Source organism: Haliotis cracherodii, unplaced genomic scaffold, assembly GCF_022045235.1.
Source record: "Haliotis cracherodii isolate W230 unplaced genomic scaffold, xgHalCrac1.p SCAF_9, whole genome shotgun sequence".
Classification (NCBI taxonomy): domain Eukaryota; kingdom Metazoa; phylum Mollusca; class Gastropoda; order Lepetellida; family Haliotidae; genus Haliotis; species Haliotis cracherodii.
In genome coordinates, this window is record NW_027266343.1 from 12989003 (window position 1) to 13008484 (window position 19482).

The window sequence follows — 19482 nt, forward strand, 5'->3', positions numbered from 1 at the left end:
AAAAAAGTTATTGTGTATACTTATAAGTAGCTGTGGCATACTGCAACGAGTCCTGTATTCAATCAAGCGATGAAATAGATTTGCTTAAGTAAACAGTCAACAGGGGCTGTGAAATAAGAGTTTGCAAGCATTATACATGTTTTTCCTAGTTTTTCTGTTTTTCTTAATGTTGTTAAGTTTTGTCAGACTTGCCTAATAAAGATTTCAGCGACAAATTCTGAAACAACTTTGACAAAGCAACTATACCAGTTAAGCAGTTTGTTAGTAATTGTGTACTTACAGTAGCAGGTTCCTGACTTGGGGTCGCCGTAGTACTTGTGGGTGTCGTCACAGCTGTCAACACATACAACGAGAGTCATGAACCCAGCAAATCCACATCTACCCCTTATGTGTTACAAGTTTTGTTAGTTTGTTCTTTAACGCAGCACTCAGCAATATTCCAGCTATATTACTGTGGTCAGTAAATAAGAGTCTGGACCAGACAATCCATAAGCATCTATTCACGTAATTGTAAGGGATGACATGCATCAACCAAGTCAGCGAGTATGACCACCCGATCCTGTTAGTCGCCTCTTATGACAAGCAAAGACGCTTTTTATGGCAAGAATGGGTTGCTGAAGACCTGTTCTACCCCAGATCTGCATGGGTGTGTTACAAGTACACTTCATCTGCCAGATGACTAACTTGTTTCCATAAACATGGACAATGAAAAATAATGTTGAGCAAAACATACATTAATTTCACTTTCCAAGCAAATAACATTATGACAATTCTCATAAATCTGACAGACTAAGGGGAGACAATGTTCCACTGTCTGGTACCAAGTCCCATCTAGGTCAAGACGTATTGAATGTCATATACATGTAAAAAGATTGCACGTGGATTCCATGGCATTTGATTGGTTAACCAAACAATTCTTTTTGCCAAAACAAAAATATAAAAAATTGTAAAAAAATAAGTAAAAATAAATGGCCACATCCACAAATGGACTACTGTTTCCTGACTGAACAAGCAGACAGTGTAGATGATGGCTCAGACCGGTCACCCACCTGTCGCACTTCTCCCCGGTCACACCCTTCGTCCGACAGTAGCAGGCACCGGTGTCAGGGGAGCAGCTGTCCGCCTGACCATTGCACTCACACGCTGCAGGGAGAGATGAATAGCATGTATGTAGTGAGGAAATACTATGTTGTGTATTGCGGTCAGTAATGCACTGTTAGCATCATTATAGCTAAAATGGATAGAATTATCATTAAACCGCCCGCATGTTATCAAAAATGAGCGGGCCACTGTAACTTGATAATGCCTTCATATTGCTTGACGACAGGCCATTCTTACGGCCATTGTTTGGTGACGTCATAGAGATAGGGAAAGGTGAGGTCACGTTCACAAGAGACGTCATCTGGTTTGTTCTATGACGTTTCCATATTTGTAAAAGTGGGTCACTGAAATTAGTGTTTATTGCAGTAAACGTTTCAAAACCGATATTGTTGTTTATTTTTATTTGATAACAAATTCAATCCATTTTATCTATAATAACGATAATGCTATTTTTCAGGGCATTATCATTTGCAGAAGCCCTCGGTCTTTTCAACTGCTCTCCTTCGTCGGGCAGTTAATGGGAGACCTCAGACTTCTGCAAATGATAATACCCTGAAAAATAGCGTTACCCTGATAGTAATCTACAGTGAAACCTGATGCTTCCATTCCCAGAAGTCATCCTCATCAAAATATTTTCAAAATAATACCCATAGGTGCAATTATATTCCGTAATTCTCAGTCAGCATTATATCTTTTTGCTTCAAGCTGATTGGCTAGTTCACACCAATTGTTCCTTTGTTGCGTTATCATATCAAGGAATCGTCGCAAATAATTAAAGATGACATCATTTCTTGTCCATGATGTGTGAGAGGCTGACAATACTGATACTAAGCTGATGTCATCCGTTGTGATCGGGGAACCAACATTTTTCTCAGAAAAAAGACTGTGGTTAACATATGTGAGAGCTACAGATAAGCAGCGTATTTGCGTAAAATACCCCCTCAAAATATTCAAAAGCCAATTACTTTCCATTAACTTGCGTACAGAAAGGCATGCAAAAAACTCAAATGTATAAAAACAGAATGCATAATTCCAAACGAAGCTTTTTCAGCATGCGTACAAAGGAGCTAATTCGGAAACACAATTACCAGCTAATTTACTTTCTGAGCCGCTCCTATACATTTAGAACCGTTCCATACATCTAAAACATTATTTCATTTTTTTGTAAATCTTAAAATGTTTACTAACTTTGGGAAAAACTTAACAGTGATGAATAGATGAGTGAAAAAATATTGGTCACCCAATGAAAAATGTAATAACCCAAATAAAATAGAAACCTCATAAAAACTCAATTGCTCAAAAGGTTTTCTGGAGGTCTGATATGGAATAACCAAGACACAACATTCCCCGTAGTTTGTAGGTGTCACTAATGCATCCTGGGTACTGGGTTACATCCCTTTGTACATGTACCAAGATTCCCAGCAGGAACTCCGCCTGGTGCATTAACAGAGTTTCTTGCATTTGTCCAAGATTTAAATAATGGTAATCAAAAACAAAGTTAATGATATTTGGCCACTGTTAAATCTTCCACACATACTTACGTTTACACTCGCCACCATTCTTGGGGTTCCCAAAGAAGCCATCCTGACATTTTTCACAGTGTGAGCCTGAAACATGAAGTCAGTGAGTCAGTGAGTCAGTAGCCTGCATGTATGGTCTTCAGATGAACACATGCGAACACCTGCTTCTCGGTCCATGGTGAGTGACAGTGGGGTGGGCATAGTGGTGGTTCTTGGGATATTGGGATGGGCTTTGGGATGGGCTTTGGGGTGGGTATTTGGGTGGTTGTTGGGGTGGTTGTTGGGGTGGATGTTGAAGTGGGTGTCTGGTGGACGTTGGGATGGGAGATGGGATTAATGTTTGGGGTTGGACATTGGAGTGGTTGTTGGGGTGAGCTTTGGGATCGACGTTGGGGGCTTCTCTCTTTTCAGCATGAAACCAGTAGCATAAAAATATGATTTCACAATTCAATTTTGTGGTCCTTGAGTTCATTGAGGGATAATTGGGTGCTGCTTCATCTTGTGTCATTGTTGTTAGTGAGGTCGTGAGTGTTAGGTTTTATCACGACCGGAGATCGAAACCTGGGGTTTGAACGTGACTAGCTAAAACCTTTACCACTACGCTACCCTACCTTCTGCATGATTGAGTCAATGTTTTGCTGATAAGCATATTATCACTTGTTTTTTCAAATAAAATGGTTTGCTAAAAATAGATAGGAGAACTTCACATATCAACAGGGTTTAGCGAGTGAGTTGTGTTTAATGCCATTTTGAACACGACAGCAGTGCCATCATGGCAGCTTAAAGTCAGAGGCTACAGCCACCTTGACTTTCACCAGGACCAGAAGGAAGGATGTGGCTTCTGAAATCCAACTCACCCATATGGCCACAGGCCTTCCCCACTGCAGTACACTATATATGAGTGAGCGAGTGAGTTGGGTTTAACAGTATTACAGTCGCGGTGTGTCAGCTTAATGTGGGAGGAAAGCCTGAAGTGATGCAGGTCTCAGACGTTTACCACTTCGGTGAAAGCCATGAGCACTGGTATGGTGCTGACAAACCTAGAAACATAATCGGGGCGAACCGGGATTCCAACCCACAATCATAGGTTTCTGGCATGCCCAAGGGACGCAACTCTGCACAGCAAATCGCGTCGCCTAAGACGACTGGGCCACCCGTGCCCCCACACTATATATGAACATGTGAACCAGCCTTCTTTACAAAATATACACAATTCTCACACACAAGGACACAACACTGCACAATGACCTTGTGGCATAAAGGAGACAATGATACTAGACCCATGATCTTACCTGTAGTCAGGTTCTTGCACTCATCACAGGAGCTGCTTTCGTTGAGGCAGGTACTGTGGCCGTTACACTGGCATTCTGTAAGAAGGAGATATTCAAATTTATTATACACTTACATGTGAAAGACTGAGTTTTCCGAAGTTAAGAAAAGTGATATTTTCATTGCAGTGAACATAACACTTGATATTTCATTGCAGTGAACACAACACTTTGACGGAACTATTGTCCCCTTAAATTGTCTCCCTTTATCGTAAGTGTCTAGCCTGTACATAAAACATTGACGTCCTTTTTACGCTAGTTCCACATTGACATGGCAAAATAATGACAGATGGTCATTTATGGAGTAAATATCACTTCTTGCAGTTTGTTATTCTTTCGAAAATGTTTAGTTATAAACTGTAAATTTCTCATTTAACTCGTCAATCGCAAAGTGCCATTTTTTTCTTGGACCAGCGTGTATTCTTTTGCTTCTAACAGCAGTCTCCTAGTGTCCAAGAATATTTTTGATATTTTGTTTATAATCATATCTAAATGTATGATGAGAGAGACATGATATTTCACTCGCCACATGAAATATCCTCGATACACTTCACTGCTACACATATATCAGATCAACTACCCATCAGTGCCACTTTCAAACAGCTTCATCACATCTCCTTGGCCTTCTGTCCGCACCACACTCCATCCAGATCTCTCGGTTCAGAATCACGTCAACTTCTTGTGCCTAAAGCTTAAGCGATCTTTTTCTAATGCAGCAGCCCAACATTGGAACAATCTTCCCCTTGAGCTTTGCGTCTCTCCAACCTACATTGCCTTCAGAACATCCATCAAGACCCATCTTTTCTACGGAACCTTTGACTGAATTTTTGCTTTTTCTCTGTGTGTTTTCAGCATGATATCCTGCATGGATAGCATCTTACAAATGGACAAGTATTACAGTCCTTTTGGTTGGATGTGTTTAATGCTGCACACAGCTGTTTCATAGACATTTCTTAGATGGATAACAACTTCTTTAATATACTATTTTTTTGTACTGACATTTCAATATAGATCCTTATACCATTGTCAAGCAAGACTGTTAATTCTAAATGATATTTCAGCTATATGACAGAGGCCTGTAAATAATCAAGTCTGGAATCAACCCCAGGGCCTACTTGCACGAAGCAATCTTAGCGCTAAGATGATCATAACTCCCATACTTTAACATAGGCTTACAATAGTCTTAGCGCTAAGATGATCTTAACTCCCATACTTTAACATAGGCTTACAATAGGCATAGCGCTAAGATGATCGTAACTCCCATACTTTAACATAGGCTTACAAATGTCGTAGCGCTGAGATGATCGTAACTCCCATACTTTAACATAGGCTTACAAAAGTCGTAGCGCTAAGATGATCTTAACTCCCATACTTTGACATAGGCTTACAAAAGTCGTAGCGCTAAGATGATATTAACTCCCATACTTTAACATAGGCTTACAAAAGTCGTAGCGCTAAGATGATATTAACTCCCATACTTTGACATAGGCTTACAAAAGTCGTAGCGATAAGATGATATTAACTCCCATACTTTAACATAGGCTTACAAAAGTCGTAGCGCTAAGATCGCTTTATGCAAGCGGGCCCTGGTCTTCTGTGTGACAAGCAAACTCTTTAACCACTAGTCTACCCCACCTCCACCACTTTTCAAACAAACATTCTTAAAGGGACAGTCAAACATACTTACTTGGACAGTCAGTGAAGAACCACTGCTCCCTGGGGCACTGGCCGAGATCTATAGTGTGGTCAGTGGCATTGGTGACGGGTCCCTGGCGTCCGCCCTCCATACACCTGCCACGCCCGGTGTTGCTGGGGTCGTTGCACCAGCCGCACATGGGGTGGGCCTGGCATTCCTCACACGAGTTGAGACCTTTACATGTGGTGGCTGCAGACAGAAGAAGTGTCAGAAAGACATCACTAAAAACTTCATTTCATTTGTTATTTGTATAACCAGTGATTTGTTATTACCACTCAGCAATTTTCCCCCCGTATGATGGAGTGAGTGAGTGAGTGAGTTTTGTCTTTACGCCGTTTTTGGAAATATTCCAGCAATATAACGGCGGGGAAACCAGAAATGGGCTTCACACATTGCATTGTACCAATGTCGGGAATCGAACCCAGGTCTTCAGCGTGATGAGCGAACGCTTTAACACCCCCCTATATGATGGAGGCCTGTCATAATATAATGTGGACCTGACAATCCAGTGATTGATATTGAGAGCAACTCTCCTTGCTGCATGAGCTTGATGATGTTCCATGAACCAAGTCACCGGACCATAAGATCAACTATGTGACCTCTGATGTTCAACATAAGATCCTGGGGACCTGTTCTAACCCCACGGGTGACATCTTTCATCAGCAATGATTGTTTGTTTTTTCGCTTGTTGTTTAACACTGCACTAAGCAATATTCCAGCTATATGACTGCGGCCTGTAAATAATCGAGTCTGGGCCAGACAATCCGGTGATTGATATCATGAGCATCGATCTACGCAATTGGTGTACTATGACATGCAGCAACCAAATCGGCAAGCCTGACCACCCAATCCTGTTAGTCGCTTCTTAAGACAAGCATAGTCACCTTGTACGGTACGTATGGATTACTGAAGACCTATTCTACCACAGATCTTCACAGGTCGATTAGCAATGTATAGGTATGTAGGTGGTTAAGGTTATATAAACGAATACTGATGACACATTCTTTATTTACAGATAGGAGGAATTAAGTTGTATCAACACCAATTCCTCGTCTGTGTACCAGTGATACTCCTGTAAAACATGGTCATAACATCTCCAGGGGCACGGGTGGCCCAGTCGTCTAAGGCACCGCGATTCGCTGTGCAGAATTGTGTCCCCTGGACACGCCAGAAACCTATGATTGTGGGTTTGAATTCCGCTTCGCCCCGATTATGTTTCTAGGTTTGTCAGCACCATACCAGTGCTCGTGGGTTTCACCGAAGTGGTAAACGTCTGAGACCTGCATCACTTCATGCTTTCCTCCCACATTAAGCTGACACGCCGTGATATAACTGGAATACTGTTAAAAGCGGCGTTAAACCCAACTCACTCACTCACTCACTCATAACATCTCCAAGAGATTCTTGAAAGATCAGAAATACAAATTTTCAAGTATCAGAACTTTTGCTATGATTATTATCAGAGATGTTCAACTTGCCTTCTTTCTTTCTTACACTTGAAAGTTTGGACCCAATATATGATTTTGGTCAAAATGAATGGAAAACCAACAATCACAGGCACGATGCCGACAAACCTAGAAACATATTCACAGAGAGGCGAAATTCGAATCCACGATCACAAGTTTCTGGCACATCTAAGGGAGGCAACTCTGCACAGAGAACTGCAGCAGCTTATGAATGATCATCCTTTTCTGTCACTCAAAATTATCGAGACTGCTGTCGAGGTGAGTGGATAAAACATCTGCCTGGAGAGCGGAAGCTCGGGGACCCTTGCTGCATCATACCAAAAGATGTCAAAAGAGGGTACTGGTTGTTACCCTGCCTGGAAGTTATCCTTAAAATGATAAAACAAGGACTGGGTGGTCAATGCAAATGTTAAACATCATTTCATCTCACATAACCTCAGAATTATTGGAGGGGGCACGGGTGGCCCAGTTGTCTAAGGCGCTGCCATTCGCTGTGTAGAGTTGCATCCCTTGGGCACGCCAGAAACCTAAGATTGTGGGTTCGAATCCCGGTTTGCCCCGATTATGTTTCTAGGTTTGTCAGCACCATACCCGTGCTCGTGGGTTTCACCAGAGTGGTAAACGTCTGAGACCTGCATCACTTCAGGCTTTCCTCCCACATTAAGCTGACACGCCGTGATATAACTGGAATACTGTTAAAAGCAGTGTTAAACCCAACTCACTCACTCAGAATTATTTAAGCTGCTTAGAAGTTCACCACAAGCATGGGTGTGGTGTTAACAAACCTACAAACATAATCAGGACAAACGGGGATTCGAATTCAGCTTCTGGCATCAAGGCCGAGTTATCGACGGTATACAGTTTACTGACCTGGACACTTGTCCTTGGTTGTCCACTCGGTGCACTGGCCATAGGGGAAGGAGGCGACGTACGAGTAGGTCTCCACGCACTGCTGCATATTGCTGCACCACATACAGTTGTTCTTGGTGCAGTTGCTGCACTCCTTGCGCTCTGAACACGGGATGGGGCACTGGGGACTGTTAATGTTGGCGCCAATTTCTTCTGTAGGAAGACAAAAATAAAAGGGATTATGAAGGATGCTATTTTCGAATACAGAAACATATCCCGCTAAAAAATCAAATATTTGGTTTACATTAATTTCAATAAGAGTTAAATGATCCTGCACAACAGAGTTTCATTTCTGCATAAACATAAAAAACAAACAGTGTCATGACCGTGTCGTGCCTTGTAGCAATAGAACAGGGGACTTCTCAAACATGGAACTACTTATGGTTATTATTATGATCATTATCATTATCACACAACATTTCTGCTTTACATACAGGCTCTTGAGGTTTCTGCGATGGTCATATTTCAAATTTATCTCAGACCAGACCAAATTCTTTGTTTTCAAGAAAATTAATTTTGAAATATTGAAATGCAAGAGGAAACAAAGGGAATTTGTTCAAGTGCTCAAGGATTACAATCTAGAATTCTTAAATTACGCAGATTATCTTGCCAAGAGAAGACAACTGGTAAACAGATTCAACTGAGCAAGGAAGTCTTGATAGAGACAGTCGTCACCACAGGTTTCCTTATCAGGACTTCCTATCCAGAAAGGTGGCCTGACTTTCGTTGTTTTTTTAAAAAGTTTATCAGCTTATCAAATGCAGAATTTTCTCAAACCGTCTCATTTCGCCTCATACTATCAAGCATTTTTACCAATGTAGGACCTGCTTCTTACCATCCAGTCAAATATTTGAATCAACTGTCAGTGATAAATGAAAATACAGACAACCATCTGGCATCACATTTCAATCTAACTCAAATTATAATGTGGGGAATTTGGCTAGCGAGCCCGATGCCTGTTCCCATGCAAATAAGCGTATATCGCTCACTCTGAACGAGGGGAGTAACTCTCATAAAATAACAGGACAAAGGGAAGTAACTCTACCTATCATCATATATATTTTGTCATTACAAAATACAACTAAATGTGGCCAATCACTGCAGGAAATGTTTAGGGAAAATTGTTCCCATAGCAAATCTTATTGCAACGATCCATTTCTACCACATGGAGTAGGATCTATTCTGATGCTAGGGGTGCCCAAACATGGCGACTCTGATATTCAATACAAACATGCCTAAATTTCGTTTCCGTGGCAACTAACCTCAGTCCTGTTCACGGACCGCCTCCGTGGTCTAATGGTAGAGCGTCCGCCCAGAGAGCGGAAGGTCCGGGGTTCGATCCCCGGCCGTGTCATACCAAAAGACGTTAAAAGATGGTACTTGTTACCCTGTCTGGCGCTCGGCATTAAGGGGCTTAAACAAGGACTGGTCAGCTCGGAGTCAGTATACTGTGTCTGAGTGGGGTATTCATGTTAAACTGCGGCATGGTATCTCAGTGAGCTAGCACTATAAATCGGCATCAGTCCGGACTAGAACAAGCAGCCACACACGCACACAAGTCGCCGCTATATAAGTGCAATAATCTCACCTCTACTAGTCCTGTTCACAATCATACATTGAAAACAGCTGTAGTGCTGGTATCACGTTGTGGAAAGAAGCACATTCTGTTATAGTGAGATTGTGTGTGAACTACAAACCTGCAAGCTGTTGAGCGGTCTTCACATGACAAGCCTGATTGTCCCACCTACATGCCGTGTTTTCTATGCATGCATTACATGTGCTGAGACGTTCACAGTCGTAGTTCTTGGAATTGCTGCAAGTCTGATTGGTCTAAAAGAAAGGCAAACACCAATGAAATAGAACAAAATACATAATACATACTGGTACAATCCTCAACTTTGCAAGTCACATAAATATAAGATGTGTTAAGTCAAGTATTATATGACATCATTTCTTTCTGAGATACTTTCTTTTGAAGAATAAAAGATGTTTGCCCAGACCAGAGATAATAAATGTCACCATACAATGCATTTGATCAAGTATCACCTTAAAACTTCATGTTGTTAGGTTTTTGTAGTTATATCATTTAACCCAATGAAAGATAGAGCAATTGGGCAAAGTAAGTAAAAAACACTTTATTTTATTCTATGGTGGTTGCTTTTGGCTTCAATTAGTTCAAGTTCGTTTAACTGAAAATTTCACCAATGGAGATACTGCAAAATTAAAGACAGCAGAGAGACGAAAAACTGAGAGATTCAGAAGTTGGCAGTGATAATTTCCTTTGACTTTACTCTGTGCTGCACTCACCTTGTCACAGGCTTTGGTACACTTGAAATCACACCACGAACAGTTGTTGGCCGTGTCGAGACAGCTGGGGCATGACGTGAAGATCTCGCAGTCCATAGTCACAGCTGAAACAGAGACATGATAACATTAGCACCTGAGGGATCTATGACATGAAGACCGCACAGTCCATAGTCACAGCTGAAACACAGACATAACATTAGCACCTGGGGGATCTATGACATGAAGACCGCACAGTCCATAGTCACAGCTGAAACACAGACATAACATTAGCACCTGAGGGATCTATGACATGAAGACGGCACAGTCCATAGTCACAGCTGAAACACAGACATGATAACATTAGCACCTGGGGGATCTATGACATGAAGACCGCACAGTCCATAGTCACAGCTGAAACACAGACATGATAACATTAGCACCTGGGGGATCTATGACATGAAGACCGCACAGTCCATAGTCACAGCTGAAACAGAGACATGATAACATTAGCACCTGGGGGATCTATGACATGAAGACCGCACAGTCCATAGTCACAGCTGAAACACAGACATAACATTAGCACCTGGGGGATCTATGACATGAAGACCGCACAGTCCATAGTCACAGCTGAAACACAGACATAACATTAGCACCTGGGGGATCTATGACATGAAGACCGCACAAGTCCATAGTCACAGCTGAAACACAGACATAACATTAGCACCTGAGGGATCTATGACATGAAGACCGCACAGTCCACAGATCTATGACATGAAGACCGCACAGTCCACAGATCTATGACATGAAGACCGCACAGTCCACAGATCTATGACATGAAGACCGCACAGTCCACAGATCTATGACATGAAGACCACACAGTCCATAGTCACAGCTGAAACACTGACATAACATTAGCACCTGAGGGATCTATGACATGAAGACCGCACAGTCGACAGATCTATGACATGAAGACCGCACAGTCCACAGATCTATGACATGAAGACCGCACAGTCCACAGATCTATGACATGAAGACGGCACAGTCCACAGATCTATTACATGAAGACCACACAGTCCACAGATCTATGACATGAAGACCGCACAGTCCATAGATCAATGACATGAAGAGAGCAAAGTACATAAATCTATGACATGAAGACCTCGCAGTCCACAGATCTATGACATGAAGAAGGCATAGTCCACAGATCTATGACATGAAGACCGCACAGTCCACAGATCAATGACATGAAGACCTCACAGTCTACAGATCTATGACATGCAGACGGCACAGTCGACAGATCTATGACATGAAGACCTCGCAGTCCACAGATCTATGACATGAAGACCGCACAGTCCACAGATCTATGACATGAAGACCGCACAGTCCATAGATCTATGACATGAAGACTGCACAGTCCACAGATCTATGACATGAAGACCGCACAGTCCACAGATCTATGACATGAAGACCGCACAGTCAACAGATCTATGACATGAAGACCTCACAGTCCACAGATCAATGACATGAAGTCCTCACAGTCCACAGATCTATGACATGAAGACGGCACAGTTCACAGATCAATGACATGAAGACCTCACAGTCCATAGATCTATGACATGAGGACTGCACTTTCCACAGATCTATGACATGAAGACCTCACAGCCCACAGATCTATGTCATGAAGACCGCACAGTCCACATATGTATGACATGAAGACCGCACAATCCACAGATCTATGACATGAAGACCGCGCAGTCCACAGATCAATGACATGAAGACCTCGCAGTCCGCAGATCTACGATATGAAGACCTTGCAGTCCATAGATCAATGACATGAAGACTGCACAGTCCATAGATCAATGACATGAAGACCTCACAGTCCATAGATCTATGACATGAAGACCTCGCAGTCCACAGATCTATGACATGAGACCTTGCAGTCCACAGATCTATAACATGAAGACAGCACAGTCCACATATCTATGACATGAGACCTTGCAGTCCACAGATCTATAACATGAAGACAGCACAGTCCACAGATCTATGACATGAAGACCTCACAGTCCACAGATCTATGACATGAAGACCTCACAGCCCACAGATCTATGACATGAAGACTGCACAGTCCACAGATCTATGACATGAAGACGGCACAGTCCACAGATCTATGACATGAAGACCTCACAGTCCACAGATCTATGACATGAAGACCTCACAGCCCACAGATCTATGACATGAAGACTGCACAGTCCACAGATCTATGACATGAAGACGGCACAGTTCATAAGATCTATGACATGAAGAAGGCACAGTCCACAGATCTATGACATGAAGACCTCACAGTCCACAGATCTATGACATGAAGACCTCGCAGTCCACAGATCTATGACATGAAGAAGGCACAGTCCCCAGATCTATGACATGAAGACTGCACAGTCCACAGATCTATGACATGAAGAAGGCACAGTCCATAGATCTATGACATGAAGACGGCACAGTCCACAGATCTATGACATGAAGACCACACAGTCCACAGATCTATGACATGAAGACCTCACAGCCCACAGATCTATGACATGAAGACGGCACAGTCCACAGATCTATGACATGAAGACCACACAGTCCACAGATCTATGACATGAAGACCTCACAGATCTATGACATGAAGACGGCACAGCCCACAGATCTATGACATGAAGATGGCACAGTCCATAGATCTATGACATGTAGACCGTGCAGTCCACAGATCTATTACATGAAGACCTCACAGTCCACTGATCTACGATAAGGGATCTGGTACATGAACGTCTCACAGACATCTTCTAGACAGCTGAAAAACATCTCCTTTCACAAATTCATTTATTTACTTCAAACTCAATTCCACAAGCATCTTGCCATCTGAATGCTAAAAACATTGACATTTCAGATTGTCCTCTAGCTAGTCAGACCATCCTGACTTCACACTGACCCGGAGTAAGCTTCACTGGTATTTGTCCAGTGGGTCAGTGTATTAGTCATTTCCAGGATAACTCAGTGAACCAGGATGCTCCTACATCTGAGACCAAAATCCCTTGCCACTGTCTCACTCACTCACAATTCTACAATTGTTTTAAAATGCAAGAAACTATACAAAAATAGGTGATTAATAGTAGCAATAAATTTTAAATATCTCAAAATCAGATATAACAAAAAAACATATCATCACAGAAGCTGTGAAAAATACATTAAACATGTGATTAATAAAGAAATATCAGAAATAACAGCATATTATTTATTGTTATTTAAAAAATTATGACAACATGTCAACATTTGTACACTTTTTGCAGCATATCATTATTACATCAACAACAATGGTTTATTTCATTGTATCCCATTCAGTAACTGAATTTGGTCGCCATGATGTACCTTGTGAAGTATTACAGCTGGTGGGGCTCTTTTGTACGCAGACCCCGCCCTCCCACGAACATCGCACGCCAGACATCACACTGTTACAGCTGATATTGTCAGTGAAGGCGTCACACACACCTGAAATAGATACAGTAAACACACATCAATTTCATTACAATATTTGTCTGTTTGTTTTTTTTGTTTAACACCACACTCAGCAGTATTCCAGCTATATGACAGCAGTAAATAATCAAGTCTGGACTAGATAATCTAGTAATTGATGTTATGAACAACAATCCACACAATGGAGTGAGTATGGTTTTACACCGCTTTTAGCATTATTCCAACAATGTCATGGTGGCGTACACCAGAAATGTACCTATGTCAGGAATCGAACCCGGGTCTTCGGCGTGAAGAGCCACTAGGATACCCGAACGCCATCCACGCAATGGAGGCAGGGTGACACACTATGAGTGAGTGAGTGAGTATGGCTTTACGCCGTTTTTAGCAATATTCCAGCAATATCACGGCAGGGGACACCAGAAATGGGCTTCACATATTGTACCCATGTCAGGAATTGAACCCGGGTCTTCAGCGAGAAGAGCCACTATGCTACCCGAACGCCATCCACGCAATGGAGGCAGGGTGACACACTATGAACCATCACCGAGCCTGACATGCCGATCCATTTGTACAATCCAGTGATTGATGTTGTGAACAATGATCCATATAACTGAGGCATGATGACCCAATCAATCAAGTCACGGAGCAGGACATCCCGATCCATTGGTTCACCTCTTTTGACCAGCATAGGTTGCTGTGGACCTATTCTAACTCAGAATCACCACGGGAATCATTATAATAAAAAAATTATCAGAAACATATCTCAAATCCTGATTCGGCACACAGTTGGTAATCTATTGCAATTGTTGATCGATGCATCTCGTCCAGAACTGTTATTGGTTTTCGTATTCATTAATAACCATTTACATTTACCTATTCTACCCCGGATCTTGACAGGTCCTAATAACTATGTAACTGAACATGTAGGAACATGGCACATTTTCTGACAAATTAAAAGTAACACTTATTTATCATTGTTCACAAGCATGTAACTTTTCCCAAAATGGTGATGTCAGTCTGACTGTGGATTATATGATTTTTCTAAGTGTACACAAACAGTTAACACGAATGAGTCTCCATGGACAATACATCAAGATACACCCCTGAAGGTTCCACACAGAAAGTTTGTACCTGGTTCGAACTTGATGAGGTCGTTCCTCATCACACCGCTGAAGCCCCCGAACATGTATACGGAACTGAAACAAAGTCACATCGTGTTCACAAGCTGTACATCCCTTTTATCATGTCTATGAATAAATAAACATTGAATAATTGAATAAAATATATTCAAATTTGATTCTGTAATAATTATGTATATTTCCATTTACTTAAAGATGGTTACCCTGGTAACCATGGTAACAGTACTGATATTAATGATGGAATATGTGTTGTATTCTTTTTGTTTAATACTGCAGTCAGCAGAATTCCAGCTACGTCAGGGCAGCTTGTAAATAATCAAGGTGAGGTGAAATGGGGTTTAACGTCGCATCCAAGATTATTGCACTTATATAGCGACGTGCATGTACGTGTGTGTGTTTGTGTGGCTGCTTGTACTAGTCCGGACTGATGCCGATTTATAGTGCTAGCTCACTGCGATACCATGCCGCAGTTTAACATGAATACCCCACTCAGACACAGTATACTGACTCCGAGCTGACCAGTCCTTGTTTTAGCCCCTTAATGCCGAGCGCCAGACAGGGTAACAACAAGTACCATCTTTTAACGTCTTTTGGTATGATGCGGTCGGAGATCAAACCCGGACCTTCCGCTCTCTGGGCGGACGCTCTACCACTAGACCACGGAGGCAGTCGAATCTCCATAAGATGACGGGAGGACTGAGTTGGGAACAACATTTCTCTGGAGAATATTTGATTTGATTCTCGGCAATCTTATGCTAAGAGAGGTTGTAAACCTGTAGAGTGGGAAGCGAGACTCACCCATTCTTGACCACCATACTCTGACCATATCTACTGATCTCATCCTTTAGCCTCGGCTCAGGCAAGTGGTGCCATGTGTTGCACGCTGGAACACAATGTAACACAACATACTGTAACACAAGGCCACATTACGGAAGTCAAGCACTTCACAGAAATCAGCTACAAAACACCAATCAATAAGGCTTAGACGATACACCAGCTGTGCGATCCGAAATGTATAACGATACCTTGTTCAAAATCCGATACATATCAAGATACTTGTATGTGTTCTTCTCTGTGGTATGTAAGCAACCTTTTTCATAGACAGGATGGCCAAATACCTTGCACACTCACGATTTACAGTTGGCAGTGTCAAATATGGCAGAATGGATGAACATATTTACGTTTACTACTAATTTTCACTCGTAATTAGTGTTTAGTGTGACAGTTATTAAAGCAAACATATGAAGTAAGAATCGATATTTTTCCCTTTGTGTGGAATTGTGATCGAAACTTGTATTGAGAAGTAGAACATCATGATCCATTGAAGGAGTGGTGTATGGTTTAAACTGAAATCTATTTTAATTGATCTGGTGAGAAAAATTCCCAACTTATTCCTACAACATCGCAACTTGTCAAGGCAGAAATAAGAGAGCAACTTCTTGAATCAGTGTTTTTAGTGAGCCTTATCATGCCTACATCTTCTGACTCCACAGAGGGATGATACTTACTGATGTCATAGGCCATGAAGTCAGAGGAGTAGCACTTGGCGCCGTAGCTGACAGACGTGTCGTTGTGGGTGTTGCCCCCAAATACCAACATCAGCCCATTCATGATGACAGCCGAATGTAGATAGCGCGGTGACCCACTGTTCTTCAGGATCATCCTGGAACACAACGTCAGTGTATGGAGACAGATCTGTATGTCATTGTCACCGTCAAACAACATCAGTGTGTGGAGACAGATCTGTATGCCATTGTAACCGTCAAACACCCGTGTGTGGAGACCGATCTGTACGCCATTGTAACCGTCACACAACACCAGTGTGTGGAGACAGATCTGTATGTCATTGTAACCGTCATACAACATCAGTGTATGGAGACCGATCTGTACATCATTGTCACCGTCATACAACACCAGGGTGTGGAGACCGATCTGTACATCATTGTCACCGTCATACAACACCAGTGTGTGGAGACCGATCTGTACGCCATTGTCACCGTCACACAGCACAAGTGTGTGGAGACCGATCTGTACGTCATTGTAACCGTCAAACAACACCAGTGTGTGGAGACCGATCTGTACGTCATTGTAACCGTCAAACAACACCAGTGTGTGGAGACCGATCTGTATGTCATTGTAACTGTCAAACAACACAAGTGTGTGGAGACCGATCTGTACGTCATTGTAACTGTCAAACAACACAAGTGTGTGGAGACCGATCTGTATGTCATTGTAACTGTCAAACAACACAAGTGTGTGGAGACCGATCTGTACGTCATTGTAACCGTCAAACAACACAAGTGTGTGGAGACCGATCTGTACGTCATTGTAATCGTCATACAACACCAGTGTATGGAGAGCGATCTGTACATCATTGTAACCGTCATACAACACCAGTGTGTGGAGACCGATCTGTACGCCATTGTCACCGTCACACAGCACAAGTGTGTGGAGACCGATCTGTATGTCATTGTAACCGTCAAACAACACAAGTGTGTGGAGAGCGATCTGTACGTCATTGTAATCGTCATACAACACCAGTGTATGGAGAGCGATCTGTACGTCATTGTAACCGTCATACAACACCAGTGTATGGAGAGCGATCTGTATGTCATTGTAACCGTCATACAACACAAGTGTGTGGAGACTGATCTGTACGTCATTGTCACCGTCAAACAACACAAGTGTGTGGAGACCGATCTGTACGCCATTGTAACCGTCATACAACATCAGTGTATGGAGACCGATCTGTACATCATTGTCACCGTAACACAGCACAAGTGTGTGGAGACCGATCTGTACATCATTGTCACCGTCACACAGCACAAGTGTATGGAGACCGATCTGTACATCATTGTAACCGTCAAACAACACCAGTGTGTGAAGACTGATCTGTACATCATTGTAACCGTCATAAAAAACAAGTGTGTGAAGACTGATCTGTACGTCATTGTAACCGTCATACAACACAAGTGTGTGAAGACTGATCTGTACGTCATTGTAACCGTCATACAACAAAGTGTGTGAAGACTGATCTGTACGTCATTGTAACCGTCATACAACACCAGAGTGTGAAGACTGATCTGTACGTCATTGTAACCGTCATACAACACCAGTGTATGGAGACTGATCTGTACGTCATTGTAACCGTCATACAACACCAGAGTGTGAAGACTGATCTGTACGTCATTGTAACCGTCAAACAACACAAGTGTATGGAGACTGATCTGTACGTCATTGTCACCGTCAAACAACACAAGTGTATGGAGAGCGATCTGTACGTCATTGTAACCGTCATACAACATCAGTGTATGGAGACCGATCTGTACGCCATTGTAACCGTCATACAACATCAGTGTATGGAGACCGATCTGTACATCATTGTCACCGTCACACAGCACAAGTGTGTGGAGACAGATCTGTACATCATTGTAACCGTCATACAACACCAGTGCATGGAGACCGATCTGTACATCATTGTAATCGTCATACAACACCGACATGATGGATAGAAGGATAGAGTGAATGGTTGGGTAGATGGGTTGATCGATGGATTGAAGAAAGGATGGATTGAAGGATAGAGTGAATGGTTGGGTAGATGGGTTGATTGATGGATTGAAGAAAGGATGGATGGAGTGAATGGTTGGGTAGATTGGTTGATCGATGGATTGAAGAAAGGATGGATGGAAGGATAGAGTGAATGGTGGGGTAGATGGGTTGATCGATGGATTGAAGAAAGGATGGATGGAAGGATAGAGTGAATGGTTGGGTAGATGGGTTGATTGATGGATTGAATAAAGGACGGATGGAAGGATAGAGTGAATGGTTGGGTAGATGGGTTGATTGATGGATTGAAGAAAGGATGGATGGAAGGATAGAGTGAATGGTTGGGTAGATGGGTTGATTGATGGATTGAAGAAAGGATGGATGGAAGGATAGAGTGAATGGTTGGGTAGATGGGTTTATTGATGGATTGAAGAAAGGACGGATGGAAGGATAGAGTGAATGGTTGGGTAGATGGGTTGATTGATGGATTGAAGAAAGGATGGATGGAAGGATAGAGTGAATGGTTGGGTAGATGGATGGAAGGATAGAGTGAATGGTTGGGTAGATGGGTTGATTGATGGATTGAAGAAAGGACGGATGGAAGGATAGAGTGAATGGTTGGGTAGATGGGTTGATTGATGGATTGAAGAAAGGACGGATGGAAGGATAGAGTGAATGGTTGGGTAGATGGGTTGATTGATGGATTGAAGAAAGGATGGATGGAAGGATAGAGTGAATGGTTGGGTAGATGGGTTGATTGATGGATGGAAGGTAGGAATGGATGGATGCAATAAATACAGAAAAAAACATCTCCAAATAAATGTAGTACAATCACATCCTTCCCAATTTGGATTTTGCATGAAATGCTGACAATGTTTGTATGTCTGTTTTTTACCGCCACACTCAGCAATATTCCAGCTATATGACGGTGGTCTGTAAACAATTGACCAGACATTCCAGTGATTGACATCATGAGCATAT

The 19482-nt window shown here is 42.3% G+C and overlaps 1 protein-coding gene across 1 annotated transcript in view; it reads right to left on the reverse strand.

The window, feature by feature from the left end:
• LOC139452089 (attractin-like protein 1) overlaps positions 1-19482 on the reverse strand; it is a 51342-nt gene that overhangs the window by 8427 nt on the left and 23433 nt on the right. Inside the window, exons 9-20 of the mRNA XM_071233402.1 lie at positions 16464-16618; positions 15754-15838; positions 14948-15012; positions 13712-13831; positions 10328-10431; positions 9718-9850; positions 7982-8173; positions 5637-5834; positions 3914-3988; positions 2643-2708; positions 1050-1143; positions 281-333 (exon numbers count right to left, since the gene is read on the reverse strand). Of these exons, the coding sequence (XP_071089503.1) occupies positions 281-333; positions 1050-1143; positions 2643-2708; positions 3914-3988; positions 5637-5834; positions 7982-8173; positions 9718-9850; positions 10328-10431; positions 13712-13831; positions 14948-15012; positions 15754-15838; positions 16464-16618 (1340 nt within the window). The remainder of the gene's footprint in view (positions 1-280; positions 334-1049; positions 1144-2642; positions 2709-3913; positions 3989-5636; positions 5835-7981; positions 8174-9717; positions 9851-10327; positions 10432-13711; positions 13832-14947; positions 15013-15753; positions 15839-16463; positions 16619-19482) is intronic.